Genomic DNA, 18,458 nt, shown 5'->3' with positions numbered 1-18,458 from the left:
TAAATAAATCGTCAAGTAAAATGTCACCGAAGTCAATGTATGAGGGAAATATACATTGCAACTCATTTTGTTGTGATCAATGTATCCAATTGTCCGGGTAGTGCGACATGTCGTGGTTGGGAAGGGATACAATGGTCTTGATACATTCAGTTTGAAAATACTGCCCTCTTCACCAGTGGAACCAACGAAGCTGTTCGTGTAAAAAAAAAAGGTTTTTTTGAACGAATTTTCAGTAGAACGGATTTTGTTGTATTGGTCAGTGGGAGGGGAACTGCAGTCAGTGGGCCAAACTTGTATTTCAGCTGAGTGGTCATTGGGAGATGGGAAAAGTATCGGCAATGTGGGTAGGATTTGAGCATTTATTAAATATAGACGAGTGGAGTTTTAGTTTTAAAAGCTGTAATATCCAGAGTGATTCGTTGGTGTGTTTTTTATGGGGAAGTTAGATTAATCTAATGGTGAATGTAAATGTGTCGGTGAAGACAAGATGGAGCAGAATGATGGGGAGAAGACAATTGTGAATATGCCGATATAGGAGCGGGGGAAAAGGTAATCGAACACAGATATTTCTGAGTAGTGGGTATAGTCATTTGTAGACTAATATCATAATCAAGGATGGTGCTATTATGGAATATTCGCGTTATTTGGTATTTACGAATACTCAAAAAAGTACCGTCACCAGTGTTTGCACAATAAAGAACGATATTGTTCTCATAACCACAACTTTCACTTAGTTACCCTTTGATCGTCAATATAGCTAAAACTGTGTCAACAATGTCCCTTAACTATGTTTTCGCTTTTTCTAATGAATTGAGAAAATTGGCTGCTCGTTGCACAACCGTCTATTGACCAAAATTCATATTCAACGATAGCCCTAGTATAAATCATTCTGAATATGACGCTGATTATATATCCGACTGGACTTTGGTCAAACTTCAGTTCTGGGGTCGACTGCATTGTGTTTGTTTTGTAGCGATCTCGTGCCAATACAACCCTACAGCAAACCTGGTTGTTTCTATTATACGATTCTAGAGTTAATTAAGGACTAAAAGAGGTTATAGAATGTCACAACAAGGTGAGAAGGTAGAGGAGTACCTTGTGACCGATAAATCCAAGTACAAGTTGACGGACGAAACTAGACAGTACCTGCAAATCATTAAGGATGCTAAACGCGGAGGTCAGAAACCGTACTCTGAACTAGGCGTTGAAGGTGCGAGGGCATCTTCTCGTAAATCAAAGAAGTTCCTTGCTGGAGAAGTTGATTTTGACGGAGAAATAAGGAATGTAAATGTTCCTGTGCCAGATTTTGAAGGTAAATCGACATAAGTTATAATCCAGTTAAATATACATGCAACTGCGATTAGGGTTTTAATATGTTGTTCTCCAGTAGCTCCAGTGGTTAAAGTACTCGATAGATAGTATAGAGAGAAAAGTGCTCAATGCAATATTAGTAGCAGATAGTTATAAATATATGAGTACTAAACTTAATCTGACTTGTGACCCCCAGATTCCCTGGATATCCTAATTCATCACTCACGATAAGGCCAGTCATGTTATTGACAATGTTTTAGACAAATTGCAATGCTTATCAAATAAATCTTTTAAATCGTATGACTCGTGTCACGTTAAAGTAATAGATTTTGACGACATCTAAAAATGTGACATTCTCAAGATATGTTGACCAAAATAACAACCATATTTCAAATAAGTACATTGACCGTGTCATTCACACTATATATCATGTATATCGTACTACCTTGCGACATACAAATGGATATCCAGTATCAGTAAAACGTAATTTACAGAGTGTTCGTATCATTATCCGCTTTTGGAGGTAAAACAAACTTTGATGATATAATAGAAACAAGTTAACCTGAAACTGAACCGTGTCTGGCGCCACAACAATCTTACCAACATTTGCTACTGTAACATTGTATCGTCTGGCTAGACTAAAATCTTACCAACATTTGCTACATTTTATCGTCTGGAACAACAAAAATCTTACTAACATTGCTACATTTTATCGTATGGCTAGACTAAAATCTTACTAACATTGCTACACTGTATCGTCTGGAACAACACAAATCTTACTAACATTGCTACATTTTATCGTATGGCTAGACTAAAATCTTACTAACATTGCTACATTGTATCGGCTGGCTACACTAAAATCTTACTAACATTGCTACATTTTATCGTCTGGCTAGCTAAAATCTTACTAACACCATTGTTTCAGCAGGCTACACTAAAATCTTACTAACTTTGCTACATTTTATCGTCTGGCTAGCTAAAATCTTACTAACATCATTGTATCATCTGGCTAGACAAAAATCTTTAACTTGCTAGATTTTCTTTTGATGAGCTGCCTTGTAAGTCATTTTTTCAGACAATGAAGTGTAGCAGTGTTAGCAAGATTTTTATCGTAACAGATGACACTCTGCCTCGGGTTAACATGTTTAACTGGTTATCTGGTATTGTATATGTACTATATATGTATTATATATAGTCCTGGACCGGTAAAAACACGGCGTAATAAAATGACTCATTCCGTGTAAGTTAGTCATAAGAGTCGATAAATAAATCCATATATCTCTGCCAAGTAACGTGATCTCATTGACATATTGGAGACCGATGGAATGGTAATATGGATGAAACGTGACAATCATGAAAACTTTGAATGAATGAATGAATGAATGAATGAATGAATGAATGAATGAATGAATGAATGAATTTTCACCAGATAACAAAAATAATCTACACTTTCAAAGAAACATATGATACAAATATACAAAATGAATACAACTAGCTAGAAATGTGTTATGTGAACAATATCTGTACTTGGTTCCATTTATGTCTTATTAACGTCAAATTAACTGTTTTATTTAATATTCCATAGAGGGTATACCGGTACGTATTTACAACCCAACTGGACTGTCTGAAAATCCTCCTATCTTCATCTATTTCCATGGTGGAGGAGGTGTAGTTGGGTCACGTGATGGGGTAGATACTCTATGTAGGAGGATATCAAGGTAATGACGGTGCATTGTGTCTGTCTGTCTGTCTGTCTGTCTGTCTGTCTTATCAGTATGTATGTATGTATGTATGTATGTATGTATGTATGTATGTATGTATGTATATCAAAGTACACTTGACATTTCGTTTCACAATGATATATTTCATAGTTTGAGGTCGTTGTTGATTGTAAACTTACTCGAGTGTAAAAATATGCATACCTCGTTTCGAATTTACGTACATTTAAATTCAACAGCCAGGGAAGTTTTGTCATTGTTAATGTTGAATATCGAATGGCACCAGAATATACCTACCCCGTGTACGGCAACGACGCCATCAACGTTACAAAATGGGTGATGCAAAATAAATCGACAGTTGGTGGAGGGGAGCAAAGCATTGTGGGAGTTGGAGGAGACAGTCACGGTGGTAATACGGCAGTGATTGCAAGTCATGAAGTCAAAGGTCTTGACTACCAGGTAAAAAGTCAATGCACACTGTATGATAAACAGTCCCCCAACCCCATCCCGATGAAAATTATAGTCTCAACGAATTTATTTTGAATTTCATGTATAATTGTACTTCTTATGAATTTAGACATGAATGTTTACAAAAGTATCATTTATGTTAAGTTGGTCTAAAAATAAAGTGAAAATACACCCAAAGTTTTAAATCAAATACTGTGTTGGTGTTTTAAACCCTAATCTGCGATATCCACATAGGGTAATCTCCTCTATTTGGGCAGTTATTTATCTTGTAAACAATGAACAATAGAGACTTGATTTAGTACGTGGATTATTTGATTTGATTGTCTTTTTTCTTTCCTCAGGTTCTTATATATCCATGTGTTGATTTCAATCAAACGTATCCGAGTCATACTGAATTTGCAGCAGGCCCTATACTTGATAAGCCTATCATTAATTGGTAAGTTATGTTTGATATAATTTAAACCACTAAATCTAACTTGCACTGACGTCACGTAGCAAGATACTCGTGCTTGAAAACGAGGCTTAGTTACCAAGGATACGCAAGAATGTACTATTAATGGCTGGAATCCCAGGTCTGTTTTAAAATCAAAAGTGGAATACAGGAAATGGAAATACTTTATCTTGGAATGAACGTGAAAGGGTTCCTAGTTATCAAAGTAGTGATATGGCTTAAATAAAACAAATCTTTCGATATAGGATCAGTTTCTGTCATTTAGTTTCGTACTACCATGTTGTTGCCTCGGAGAACGCAATTGGTGTCAACTGGCTTACAGACCTTTTGAGCTGTATTGAACGAGTGGGGTTTTGCAATGTAATGATACAATCTCAAGTGATTTGTGGTCTATGGGTGATAAAATAACGGAATGTATTGTACTGTGTGTGTGTTGATACTAATATGACATATTTCTGAACAGCTAACTAAACTGTAACATTGATCTAACCTTCATTATTTTACTCACAGGTTTATGGATAATCTCTTTACGAATAAAGAAGATCGCAGTGACAAGTTTGGGTCATGTATTTTTCGTGATCAGTCCAGTTTTGTAGATCAGCCGCCAAGTTTGATGATCATCGCTGAGTGTGATCCTCTACGTGACGAAGGGTTTGGTAAGTATTGTAGATATGACGACAAAAAAATCCTAACATAAGAAAGTTCAGGATAACGAAAATGGAAGGAGGGGGATGTAAGGATGTCTGTAAACTTGTTAAAGGAATTTGAGTTTGAATACGGATGGCAAAATAATTGGATATACAAGTCGTGGACTTGCTCAAGTCTCCGGACGTTCTACATAATTTCTTTATTTGAATAAAATATGTTTTTACTAAAATGCAACTATATTCTTTTGTGTGAAATGGTAACCTGACTGAGTGAGTGAATGTGAAACAGGTATGTGAACGTGCAGAGGTTTGAAATTAGTAGATTACTTGTAACTGAGAATTTTTTTTTTTTCCTTTATAAAACTAAACATGAATAGCAAACTCAATATATTTGAAGAATATGGTACGTAACTTAAAAATCTCCAAATTGACAGTGTATGGTGCCAGCCTTTCCGTGTAATAATGGAAAAGGTGTTGATATGCCGATTTTTTTACCCAGAATACAATGTGACATGATTTGAACCCCTTGTTCCAAGAAAAATACTTCATCCGGTAATGATGACTAGGTAGCAGTTGAGGCACTTTAAGAGGTGTTTTGTTGGGCAAGTATAATCAAGAGCCAAAAACTAGTTGTACTTTCGTAAATATTTTTTTAAAATGTTTTTTATACTTGTTTACATGTTACAATACTTTTCTGTTTAATTTGTAGCATATGCAGAGAAGCTGAAGTCAGCAGGAGTACCCGTAGAGACATTACTAATGAAGGGGACTGTCCATGCATATTTCAGTTTACCTGGTGAGAGGCTTTGGTAGTGGTGATGGTTAAAGTAGAATTAGTAGTAGTAGTAGTAGTAGTAGTAGTAGTAGTAGTAGTAGTAGTAGTAGTATAGTAGTAGTAGTAGTAGTAGTAGTAGTAGTAGTAGTAGTAGTAGTAGTAGTAGTAGTAGTAGTAGTAGTAGTAGTAGTAGTAGTAGTAGTAGTAGTTTTCAATTGAACTTTATTCGTCTTTGCCCTGATACATTGAAGTGCTAAATAAAATATTTACAAAGGAAATCAGCAGAGTACGAATGAAAGTATAAATTTAAAATCCAAATACATCGGTACGGCTAGACATGGAAAACATTAATTGAGACTTGCGTGTTTGGCGAGAACAAAGTAGTAGTGGTGGTGGTGGTGGTGGTGGGTAGTAGTAGTAGTAGTAGTAGTAGATTTAGTAGTAGTAGTAGTAGTAGTAGTAGTAGTAGTAGTAGTAGTAGTAGTAGTAGCAGTAGCAGTAGTAGTAGTAGTAGTAGTAGTAGTAGTTGTAGTAGTAGTAGTAGTAGTAGTAGTAGTAGTAGTAGTAGTTTTCAATTGAACTTTATTCGTCTTTGCCCTGATACATTGAAGTGCTAAATAAAATATTTACAAAGGAAATCAGCAGAGTACGAATGAAAGTATAAATTTAAAATCCAAATACATCGGTACGGCTAGACATGGAAAACATTAAATGAGACTTGCGTGTTTGGCGAGAACAAAGTTATGTACATCAGTGTTCAGCGATACTATGCTTTCAAATGCATGAAGGGATTAGATTTCTATGTGTAGTTTTCCGTTTGATACGCGACAAATAGTGTTATTAATGCCCCACGTTGAAATAAATACATCAAGTTCTTGTCTCAGTTTATAGTGTTCGAATTCGATGAAAAGCCTTGTCCGAATTCTTGTTTTAAATATTGCGAGCGGGTCGATCGGTGGTGTGTTACTGGTTCGGTTTCTTCTGGCGAGATGAATCGATAGTTTTGCTACCGATGTGATAAAGGTGAATAGATGTAGGGTTCTTTTGTTGGCGAAAGTGTTGTTTTTCTTGGCTGGTGGATTGATGATAAAACTTGCCGCGCTCATCGGAGTGGTCCCGGTGTTCGTTGTAAGGTTTGATGCAAGTTTGGTTACATAACTGAGCAAATGTTGGATGCGTTGACATTCCAGAAAAGCGTGGAAGAGAGAATCACTGGTTTCACAAAGTGGACAGTTTGAGTTGGGTCGAAATCCAGCATTATGGAGAAAAGTGCCTGTTGTGTAGGCTCCGTGGATAATTCGCCATTGCAGGTCTCCTTCTTTTTGTATTGTTGGTGGGTAGTAACAAGCCTTAAAGTTTGGTTTTGTTGAATCTGGTAAACTAAGAATGTCTCTCCAAACAGTGTCCAGTCTGATCGGTGACTTGTTGACATGTAGTACCATGATGAGGTATTTGTATATTGCTCCCTTTTCGAATTTATAAAAGGCCAGATTAAGATCGACTGAGTGATGAAGTTCAAAAGTATAGTGCATATTTGCGTTGTTCTCGCTGGGTGTGTAGTTTACTAGGTTGTTTCGAATAATGTCTTTCAATTTCGGAGGTATTGATTGCTGGGCGGTTTTGATTGTGAGGTCGAGGACGCGTTCAGATCGGATGTTCACCCTGTCCTTAAGGTCATTTGAGGTGAACCAGCGACGGTGATGAATGTCAATGAGGTCTCCTATTGTTGTGATACCGGCGTCTACGAAGTGGGTCAGTGAGTAAGGCGTTGAACGAGTTGGATGTGGTAACAGTTGGTTGTAGAAGAGTGGTTCTTGCAGAATTTGCGTCATATTTTCGGGTTCCCCTTTTCTTATCTTGCTTGTTGTGTTCCAGCAGTGTAGCAGCTCGCCGTAGAAAACGGGTAAGTGGGTTGTTTGACAGATGTTTCCAGTCGTAAGAAACAGCTGTTTTGTGTACTTTAGATTGTCCACTTTGCCGAGGAAATACTCCATAAACGAGAAACATGGATGAAGGTTGTCTTGGTATAGATACCTCTGGATATGACTAAGTCGTAGTGCGGTAAGGCGGGTTGCTAGGTTTACAAGTCCTTGGCCACCTTTATCGCAGGGAAGACATAAAGTTTCTAGCGGGATCCAATGTCGACCTTGCCATACAAAGCGAAGAAATAATGTTTGGAGGTAAGAAATGGTTGCTTTACTTGGAGTAGTACATGTCAGTCTGTGAATAAGTTTTGATGCGAAAATCTGGTTAATAATTAGAACCCTGTCACGATACGACATACCTGGTGCATACGATGTCCACTTTTTAATTTTATTTTCAATGGTGCATGTTAATTCGGTCCAGTTCTTTTGGGTGTATTTTTCGTCGTTGCCCTGATGTACGCCAAGAAGTTTAAGTCCGTTTGTGTTCCATTTTAAACCAAGGGGGTTGTCAGTTCGATGTCGCCAGCTCCCTGCCCATAATCCTTCCGATTTTTCGTAGTTTACTTTAGCGTTTGATGCTTGTTCATAGACAGACAGACATGTTTTCAGTTTAACGAAGTCTTCATCTTTGGTTTGAAATATTTCGACATCGTCGGCATATGCTGAGAGGTATGACGTGTGTCTTGGAATTGTGGGTATTTTTTGTCCTGTAATGCGGCTAGTATTTCTTATTTTGTGGAGGAGTGGTTCGAGGGAGATGATGTATAACTGTCCTGAGAGGGAGCACCCTTGTCTTACTCCGCGTTTAATGTTCAACGGGGCAGTTAATGTGTCGTTTATGCGAATGAGGGACTGTATATCGGTGTACAATGTCTTGATGAAATTTATGAAACGTGTGCCAAAGCCAAATGATTCCAGGGTCTGTTGCAGGTAACCGTGATGAACTCTGTCGAATGCCTTTTCTTGATCAAGGGCAACGATTCCTAGTGAAGAATTAGTTTCATTTGCTAGGGATATACTGTCACGGAGTAGATGAATATTGTCAAAAATTGTTCGTTGTGGAATGGAGCATGTTTGATCTTCGTGGATAATTGTTGATAGTACAGTACGGAGTCGAATGGAGAGGGTTTTTGCTAGAATCTTGTAATCGCTGCAAAGCAAACTTATTGGTCTCCAGTTTTTAACGTTCGAGTTATCTCCCGGTTTTGGGTGCAAACTTATGACCGCCTTTTTGCATGATAGTGGAAGTTGGCCTGTTTCCATGGATTTGATGAAGACGCTGTGTAGATCTTTGCCTATGAGTGGCCAGAATGTTTTGTAGAAATCATTAGGCAGTCCATCTATTCCTGGGGAGCGATCCGTTGATAATTGGGTGACTGCATATGTAAATTCTTCGTATGTAATTTCGTTGTCCAGGTATTTTCTATTGTCGTCGTTAAGTTGTGGTAAATTATTTAGAATGATTTCCTGAGATGTGTTATCAACTGGTTCTGGCGTGTACAGTTTTTGATAAAAGTTGTAAATAATGTCACGAATTTCTTTAGGATCTTCGGTGATTGTATTATCTGTTCGTTTGAGATGTAGAATTGATCTCATTTTGCCTTTTTCTTTTTCGAGCGCGAAGAGGAAATTCTTATTCGATGACTGACTGTTGTTAAGGAAGGTGTGGCGGGAACGTACAGCTGCGCCCCTAGTTTCAATGTTTATGAGTTCAATTAGCAGTCTTTTCTTTTCATTGTATTCATTAATGAGTTCTTCATTGCTATTCATTGTTTTTTCAAGGTGTTGAATGTCTTGTTCTAACTCTGTTATTCGTAGTTTGCGATCACTGCGTTTAGATGCACAGTATTGTTGAGTGAGAAGTTTTATCTTTAATTTTCCAAGATCCCACCAAGTGCAAAGGTCTGTGTAATTGTCTTTTTGTTTTCTCCAATGTAGCCAAAAATGTGTGAGTATTTCGCGATAATTTTCATTAGTTAAGATTTCCGTGTTGAGACACCATAACGGACTGCGTTTACTTGTTTGCTTTTGTGATAGAGTCAGTTTGACGAGCGAGTGGTCGGAGAAGGCAAGTGAAGAGTTGTGGATATTTATTGATTTAGTCCGAGTTTTCATCCATTCGCTCATATAGATTCTGTCTAGACGTGCTTTTGTTCTGTTTCTGTGCCAAGTATAGTTTCGATCATTGTCATGGAAATCGCGCCAGGTGTCAATTAGTTTGTATTTGTTTATGATGTTGCTAAGGGAACGAACGGTATGGCGATCTGATTCAGAGCATTCTTGTCTATCTAGTTCTGGGTTCAAAGTGCAGTTAAAGTCACCTCCTAATATTATTGGATCTTCGTTTAAATTGGAAATTGTTGTATCGAGTTTGGCAAAACAGTGTAAGCGTTCCTTTGCATCGTTGTGGGCGTAAACGTTGATGATATGTATAGGTGTGTTGTTAACTTTAGCATGGATATGGAGTAGATGTCCAGGGATGGGTTCTGACGAGTGTATTATTTCTATTTTTGTGTTGGGTTGAAAGAGAATTGCAACTCCTCCGCTGTTGCTGGACTTGTGAGAGAAGACGCATTTTCCTCTCCACACTAGTGGCCAGAGTGATTCTTCATTAACTGTGGTGTGGGTTTCCTGTAAGAGGTAGAAGTCTGCCTGGTTGAACTGTTTCAAGTGTTCAAAGATTTTGTATCTTTTCATGGAGTCGCGACATCCACGGGTGTTTAAAGTCACACAGGAAAGGGAAGCCATGATTAGTGATATGTAAATAGTGTAACTTACTATCATAGTGAAGTTGTTGGTGATTTGACGGGGTTTATTTCGATGTTCAAACTGTTCGTACGTGTTTCCTTATTTTCTTGACCAGTTTGAGGATTCGTGCTTTTGCGGAGACATTGAGAGGTTGTGTTGTACGATAATTGAGTAATTCTGTTGTGAGTTCTTTGAGGTTAGGATTGAAGTCGATGCATTGCTGGATGAATTTCTTCGAATGTTTTGTTTCCTGTAGAAATTCTCGTATTGCCGTAAATGATATTTTGGAGTTAAGTAGTGTGGTTTCTGAAATGTCTGATATTACGGAATCGTTGTCATCGACGTCACTGTCGTTCGTTGAACAATCTTGAGTTGATACGGTGGGAGTTGATTGGAGAGGTGGATATGATATATTGTACTGACTCGTAGATATTTCTTCATCTTCTTCGACTGCGACGGAGCGAGGCATTTGGGTAAGTCCGCTGAGATCTAAAGATGGTGACTGGTCGAAGGAAGGCACTGACGAAGGGAGGTCAATGGAGAAGTTGAGATCTGGAGTGGGAGGAAAAGGCGAAGGAGGGGTTTGTACCCTCTCTTCAACGGTAGTGGCGTCGGGTTGCGTTTCGTTTTCATTGACTGTTTCAGTTTCCATGTCTGCTGTTCGGACTGCCTCTGGCACAGGTGTTGTTACTTGCTTGTTTACGGTGGTTGCAATGTCGTTATTGTCATTTTGTGTATATTCTTCGTTTCTCTCGGTATTTCTTGTTTTAAGTTCGTTGGACGAGTGTTCTTTGTTTGAGGCTTGTGCGATGATTTCGTTTGCAGGTGATTGACTAATGTTCATCGGTTCTGTTTCGATGTTGACAGGTTGTGCAGTGGTATTGGTATGCGTGCTATTGTTATTTACATTCTGTTGGTTGACATCTTGGTTTTCGGTATTTATGCTATCGTTGTCTTCGGTTTCTTGTGGAGATTTACTTTTTGGACAGTTACGTTGAATGTGACCTTTTTGATTACACTTAAAACATTTCATTTCATCGGTTGACAGATATACTTTGTAGTTTCTTCCCTCATATTCAATTAAAGTTGGCCCGTTTACATGTCCATGTAGGTCGTTGTCTAGTAGAACGAATACTTGTCTGCGGAAAGACTGTACATGTTTTAGTTTATCGTTTTTGCAGCCAAGAGGGATTGTTTTTATTCCGCTCACCAGTTTTCCAAATCTTGACAGCTCGTATTCAATAGGTTCACTTGGTATGAAGGGGGGAACTCCAGAAATGACGATCTTAGTTGCTGGTTTTACCAGGGGTTCGACATAGCTTGTGTAACCACTTACTTGTAGGCCCTTGATGCAGACTGTTTCAACCCAAGTTATTGAGTTAAAATACACAACCACTGATCCGTATACTCTAGAGGCAGCTTTGATGTTATCAGCTCCGGTTATTTCGGCCAATGCAGTGAGATACGTTTCTACCGGGATGCCGTCGATGGGTTCACATTTGATGGCATGTTTACTTGTAAGTCCGGCAATATTTACAGATGGTCTGCCAGTAGCTTGGGCGGCCATCTTGCCTTTGTTGGCCGCCCTACCGACTATGGAATTAAATCCACCGAAATCACTCCAATCGTTCTTCGATAATCTTCTTTCCACTTCTCAAGTTGGATAAAACGGTATATTTAAAGTGTCTGTTGTAAAATTATTTGGTTATTTCCACAAAGAGACGAGAAAAACGTTGAGTTTGAAGAGCGCCTGCTACATACGACTTCCTATAGTAGTAGTAGTAGTAGTAGTAAAAACTGTGTTGTCATTTCTCAATCGTTGTACAGCATTGTTCAAGGATACATGTAAAACATCATACGACAAGGTGGTCCAGTTTATCCAATCAAGAAATGCCTAGGATATGACGTCATCAGGCAGAGTGGTACAGTTTATCTAATCAAGGAAAATCTGGAGTATGACGTCATATGACAAGGTGGTCCAGTTTACCCAAGCAAGGAAAACCTAATGGTCTACGTCCAGTTCGCCTGATCAACTGTAGAACATAGACTATGGTGTACGAAGAAACAGATTCAAATATATCGTTGCAAATGTCTTATCTCAGAAGTCGGCCAGTTTTTGAATTGTGTAGTATACTTTCATCGGTATATAATGTAACAAAGACAGAAGACAGACAGACAGACAGACAGACAGACAGACAGACAGACAGACAGACAGACAGACAATATATCGATTTGTAGATAATGCCATAAAATTTATACCAAGGAATGTATTACAAATTATAACTTTGCTTTACAGCAAATTAAAAGGGTTTCTTTATTCAGATGTATTTTTCCAAGCAATCTGGAATAAAACATGTTTGTATCAAATATCAAAGTACAAATTGTTTTTTTATGTTACCAGGTAGAATGGTCATTCTCCTTAAGCTTATATGTCAAAATCGAAAATCAATAAATTTTATTTCTCGAAATCGAATATTATTCGAACAAATTACCTCGCTGCTCAAATGCATTCTAAAAACAATTAACTGGGCCGAACATTTATTTATTTGATAACTACATTCTTCAATTTTTCTTTGAAAGCATACTAGTCGATCCACAGTAGGTAAGTTGTATTGTCGTCAGTAGAACGTCATCAGAACGTCATTTATCAGTGTCGTCATCAGAACGTCATTTATCAGTGTCGTCATCACAACGTTATTTTATCAATGTCGTCATCTCAACGTTATTTTATCAGTGTCGTCATCACAACGTTATTTTATCAGTGTCGTCATCACAACGTCATTTCATCAGTGTCGTCATCAGAACGTTATTTTATCAGTGTCGTCATCACAACGTTATTTTATCAGTGTCGTCATCACAACGTCATTTTATCAGTGTCGTCATCACAACGTCATTTTATCAGTGTCGTCATCACAACGTCATTGTATCAGTGTCGTCATCAAAACAGTTGACTCTAAATCTTTATTTGCATGCAGGCTATTTAAACCAATAATCAATGTAATGAATTCTGATATAAATAACTGTGTTAACTTGACAGGGTCTCAATGATATCGTGACCGTTTTGAATAAATTATAGCGAGGTACGTATGGGCGGATGTAAGTACCGTCATCACTTTGTATTCCTCGTACCATATTATTATGCAAATACTTGTAAACTAGAAAAACTTGGATGACGAAAACTTATAACGAGAATACAGTAGACTAAGTCGTGCAATATCACCGTCAAAGGTATTGCCATGTACATTCGTAGTGTGGTAGTCAGGTGATTTGAAAGCTAGGTTGGAGATCGATTCATTTTGACATTTTATGCACCTGTGTAAATCGACGCTCTGTCCAGTCACTAGCGAACTTTGCCCTCGTACATACTGTATGTTCACTCGCCTTTCTCATCCAGTAATACGGTGTCACCAGTTGTTTTTAGTCACCTGTAGGCACAGTTGGATGGGGTTATAGAAATGACCTATGCCAATTCAAATGTGTGCGTGCGTCTGTCTGTCTGTCTGTCTGTCTGTCCGTCAATCTCTCCGTCTGTGCTCAGACATATCTCAGACAACCAACTTTGGCATAAATGTCAATCACTATGCACTATAGAGTACATACGCACGCCACTGTTTTTGACCTTGGCTATCAGTCTGTAGACTCAAATAGTAAAACTTGATTTTTTTTCTGAGACACAATTAAGTACGCAGCAACCTTTATGTTATTGGAGAAAGGCTGTCTAGTCAGACTGACCTTGTATCATACCCGGGTCATATATATCAATATCTTGCAATTGGAATAATTATAGTTGGTGTAAATTTTCTTCCCTATATAAATATTATGTTCACACCATTTTATGTTATGCATAGGCATTGCTACATGTTATCGTTCTGAATTTTAGTACCATATCTTAGACACCAATTCATAGCACATATATGTTGGAGACTATGTGAGCGAACGCATGCGCTGAAGACTGGTTGGTTTACAGTTCGACGACAAGTTCACGTGTACTTATATAATACCTAGAAATACCTTTTAAAGCTTAAACTTCATAAATTGTGCATTTAACAGAAGAAGTTATGCCACTGCACTGAAACAAGTCAAAATGTAAGTATGGCAAGCAGAACAGGAAAAACTACTGATGGTACGTCCATGCTGAGTGGTGGCATAGAAACTGAGTATGTGTTAACGGACGAATCAAAGCGATTCTTGGATACAGTCAACGAGGCAACTCGAACTGGTCGTAGGAAGTCCTACAATGAACAATCTGTGGAACAAGCAAGGGAAGGGTCGCTCCAGACGGCGCGTGTGTTTGGAGGAGAAGTTAACTATGATGGTGACATTAAGGACATCATTGTGCCTGTCCCACATCTGGAAGGTATTTTAAAATCATCAGTTATTGTGTTCCTCTATATTTGTTTTTCATTTTTCTTTTCTGTAATCTATAGAAATTACCTTTTTAAAGGGCGAAAACTTTCCAAAATTTTTAAGTTTTTACAACAGTGGAAACCGAGATTTCAGGAAACTAAATATATGTTGACTGAATGCGTTTATGATGACTTCCATGATCTTGCACGGTGGATGTTTGGAGACTTCCAGTGTTTACACTGTCTTGATTACAGGGTAAATATAGCGACATACCAAAGCTGCAACTATCAAAAACTTGACAGTGTAGTCTATACCACACAGCTTTGATATCCATCTATAGGAAGCTGAAAGCGCGGTTTCCGCAGTAATAAATTGAATATTGCAATTATTGTACTTATATCATTTACCATAGAGGGAATACCTGTTCGTCTATACAATCCTAATGGTTGCCCTGACAACGCACCGATTTTGATCTATTTTCATGGAGGAGGGGGATGTGTTGGATCCCGTCAAACAGTGGACACTTTGTGTAGATCGATTTCAAAGTAAGTTGAATAATACCAAATATTCTCTATTTTACAAAATGGAAAGTGTGCCAAACGGACACGTAAGACATTTACGCGAGGATATGTAAGACTTTTACACGTCCAGGTAAGCTTAGTTTTCTGAAGGAAATCGTGAACGTTAAATTCTTCAAAAGGCAACATTCTTTTCTTTCAATTTCTCAAACAATAAACATTTTTTTTTTGAAAATTGAAATATTGTATTACTCAGGCTAGGACTGTACATAGTGGTAAATGTTGAATATCGTCTGGCACCTGAACATCAATATCCAGAGTATACCAAGGACGCCATCAGTGTCACGAAATGGGTGATGCAGAACAAATCGAAAATTGGTGGTGGAGAGCAAAGCATTGTGGGAGTAGGAGGAGACAGTCATGGTGGCAATGTTTCCACAATAACGTGTCATGAGGTCAAAGGTCTTGACTATCAGGTAAATTTCAGTGAAATACATTTCAAAAACACACAGTTGCCCGTTCCACATGGATGCACATTTTCCTTCTCTGATAAAGTATACAGCAAATGTTTTGGGGAATCGAAGAATAAATGATTGATTGATTGATTGATTGATTGATTGATTGATTGATTGATTGATTGATTTGCTTGCTTGATTGATTAATTGATTGATTGATTGATTGATTGATTGATTGATTGATTGATTGATTGATTGATTGATTGATTGATTGATTGATTGATTGATTGATTGATTGATTGATTGATTGATTGATTGATTGATTGATTGACAGACATTGTCTAATTTACAATTATTATATTTATCTTTTGTCATAGGTACTTATCTACCCATCCGTTGATTTATCGTTTAGTTACCCATCTCATGAAGAATTTAAGACTGGCTACCTTATTGAAAAGGCTGCATGCGAATGGTGCGATATCTTTTCAATGTGTTTGTTTGTTTGTTTGTTTGTTCGTTTCTTTGTGTGTAAGTTCGTTAAGTCCCTTGTCCCTGGACCCTGTATTGTTGGTCTATCCATTGCATGTGTTATGGAGCGAACGGTTCTTTGGCTATGGTTGAAAAAACAAAACAAATTTCATTAATTTCATAATTTATTTTTCTAAAAATACTACATATAAACACATTTGAAACTTCGAAGAGAACTTGATAATTAGTTATACTTAAGTTAACAATTGCATTAACTCCAAGAACATTCTTCAGAGATTGTAGAATAGAATAGAATAGAATAGAATAGAATAGAATAGAATAGAATAGAATAGAATAGAATAGAATAGAATAGAACTAGTAGAACAACTCAAGACATTTGCTATGTTCAACTTTAAGTGATGAGCTAGTTGATCGAGTTGTTAGTTTGTTGGTACTTGCTAGCTCTTGTTAGTGAATTTTGTAATTATATCTCACACATATTGTTTTTAAGAATATTCATTTCTTTTAAACTCGTCTAGGTTCATGAATAATCTCTGTCGTTCTTGGTCAGATCGCATCGATCCTTACGGCTCTTGTATATTTCGAGATCAATCAAGTTTTGATAGTCAGCCTCCATGTCTTCTGATCATTACAGAGTGTGATCCACTACGAGATGAAGGACTGGGTAGGTTTATTAGATAGCCATTGGTAGTAAGTTACATGCACAGACAGACAGACAGACAGACAGACAGACAGACAGACAGACAGACAGACAGACAGACAGACAGACAGACAGACAGACAGACATACGGGCAGACAGACAGACGGGCAGACAGACAGACGGGCACGCATACGTACATACGTACACACACACACATACATACATACATACATACATACATACATACATACATACATACATACATACATACATACATACATACATACATTTTCTCCTCTTTTATGTAACTTACCTTGCTTTTTTTCTCTCTGATTTGTCTTACTTGGTGATCGCTTTACACAAAAATGTATAACCGATAGCATATGGTGAAAAGCTTAAAGCCGCTGGTGTACGTGTCGAAGTCTTATTTCTGAAAGGGACCATACACGCCTTCTTTCACTTGCCAGGTAAGTGCCCATGCAACATGGCATGTTGGTTTTATTTACTTCTAAGTCAGATAATATTAAGGATGGCCAAACTTTAACACTTATTGCCTATATGACTTCAATGGTCGTATTCTGTATCAATGATCGATAACCCATCTTTAATATAAGACATCATAATTTATCAATTAACCAATTTATTCGTGTATCTTTTGAAGGAAGAAGTTCACCAGTGTATTTATAAATTTAACACATTTAGCATATCCATCACTTAATGTAAATCAACCAATTATCTATGCATTATTTGATCAAATATAACGATTTTGGTATTTATTTCAGCATAACACTTGGACTTTATTATCATTTGTTCTGCAGCTTTTGAATAATATACTCAGTTATTTGTTTTATTTCGTGTAGCCTGTCAAAAACTCACCCACTCACTCACATACTCACTCACTCACTCACTCACTCACTCACTCACTCACTCACTCACTCACACACACACACACACTCACTCACTCACTCATTCATTCAGTGATTCATTCATTCATTCATTCATCCATTCATTCATTCATTCACTCACTCACTCACTCACTCACACTCTCACTCACTCACTCACTCACTCACTCACTCCTTCATTCATTCATTCATTCATTCATTCATTCATTCATTCATTCATTCATTCATTCATTCATTCATTCATTCACCATTATTCCATTCATTAAATGAACTGCAATTAAAACTACAATGATATTACTGGTTGAAGTCAGTCTAACTAAATAGTGACTGTGTACCTTTATCTTTTATAGCGTTCTTCAAGGACACTTGTAAGAAGTCATACGACAAAGTGGTCGAATTTATCAATTCTATAAAATGACTTGTGGAACTTATTAGTATCATAAGTTATTGAGGGAACATTGACTATCGATCATAGGATGATCGATCAATTATCTAGTCGCTCAGTTAGCATCAGATTTCAGTCAATCCAGTATAATTTACTAGTAGCAGAATTTGATCAAAACTTTCGTCATATAGCCCTGCACTCAAATGTACTGTTTGGACCCAGACGTTTGCATATTATAGTGAAGAGAGCTGAGAATGTATAGTACAATAAATCTATGGAAATCTATACAAGTGTTTTTACTTTATGTTTTGTATTTTGTGGAAATACGTCTTTTGACTATATCATCATTGTCCAATTGTTTTTGATTTTTTTCTCATATTTGTATATATTAATTTTGAAAGTATACTGAGTAAATTGAAAATAAAATCGTATTATATGATCGTATCGTATCCTTTCATTTATACTACTATGGAAATCAAGCTTTAGGCAAACTAAGATAGACACAAACTAAGATGTACTACTATGGAAATCATGGTACAGGCAAACTAAGATAGACACAAGCTAAAACTTACTAATGTACTACTATGGAAATCATGATATAGGCAAACTAAGACACAAAGTAAACTGTTTGTTGATGTACTACTATGGAAATCAATCTATAGGCAAACTAAGACACAAC

General features: G+C 37.3%; 3 protein-coding genes across 3 annotated transcripts in view; all 3 read left to right on the top strand.

Moving 5' to 3' along the window:
* Positions 1–18,458, top strand: part of LOC144441919 (S-formylglutathione hydrolase-like) — a 134,152-nt gene that overhangs the window by 56,048 nt on the left and 59,646 nt on the right. The window lies entirely within an intron of this gene.
* On the top strand, positions 1,063–11,990 carry LOC144442709 (ethyl acetate hydrolase-like). The gene is made up of 7 exons (XM_078132083.1): positions 1,063–1,312; positions 2,897–3,029; positions 3,269–3,488; positions 3,839–3,933; positions 4,459–4,604; positions 5,305–5,391; positions 11,871–11,990. Exons 1-7 carry the CDS (start codon positions 1,063–1,065, stop codon positions 11,939–11,941), a joined length of 1,002 nt encoding a protein of 333 aa, XP_077988209.1. The 3' UTR covers positions 11,942–11,990.
* On the top strand, positions 14,136–17,812 carry LOC144442708 (ethyl acetate hydrolase-like). The gene is made up of 7 exons (XM_078132082.1): positions 14,136–14,400; positions 14,803–14,935; positions 15,165–15,384; positions 15,741–15,835; positions 16,371–16,516; positions 16,873–16,959; positions 17,745–17,812. The coding sequence occupies exons 1-7, from the start codon at positions 14,136–14,138 to the stop codon at positions 17,810–17,812; spliced, it is 1,014 nt and encodes a 337-aa protein (XP_077988208.1).

This window comes from Glandiceps talaboti, chromosome 11 (assembly GCF_964340395.1).
Source record: "Glandiceps talaboti chromosome 11, keGlaTala1.1, whole genome shotgun sequence".
In the NCBI taxonomy this organism is placed as follows: Eukaryota; Metazoa; Hemichordata; class Enteropneusta; family Spengelidae; genus Glandiceps; species Glandiceps talaboti.
Note: the sequence above shows the minus strand (reverse complement) of the source record. Positions and strands in the feature narration are given on the sequence as shown.

What these genes read in the sequence shown, in the direction of transcription:
- LOC144442709 (XM_078132083.1), top strand. Translation starts at nt 1,063, where the DNA reads ATGTCACAACAAGGTGAGAAGGTAGAGGAGTACCTTGTGACCGATAAA. An exon ending in CTATGTAGGAGGATATCAAG is followed by an intron (nt 3,030 to 3,268) that starts GTAATGACGGTG and finishes TAAATTCAACAG; the next exon opens with CCAGGGAAGTTTTGTCATTG. An exon ending in TCTACGTGACGAAGGGTTTG is followed by an intron (nt 4,605 to 5,304) that starts GTAAGTATTGTA and finishes TTTAATTTGTAG; the next exon opens with CATATGCAGAGAAGCTGAAG.
- LOC144442708 (XM_078132082.1), top strand. Translation starts at nt 14,136, where the DNA reads ATGGCAAGCAGAACAGGAAAAACTACTGATGGTACGTCCATGCTGAGT. An exon ending in TCAAAGGTCTTGACTATCAG is followed by an intron (nt 15,385 to 15,740) that starts GTAAATTTCAGT and finishes CTTTTGTCATAG; the next exon opens with GTACTTATCTACCCATCCGT. An exon ending in ACTACGAGATGAAGGACTGG is followed by an intron (nt 16,517 to 16,872) that starts GTAGGTTTATTA and finishes TATAACCGATAG; the next exon opens with CATATGGTGAAAAGCTTAAA.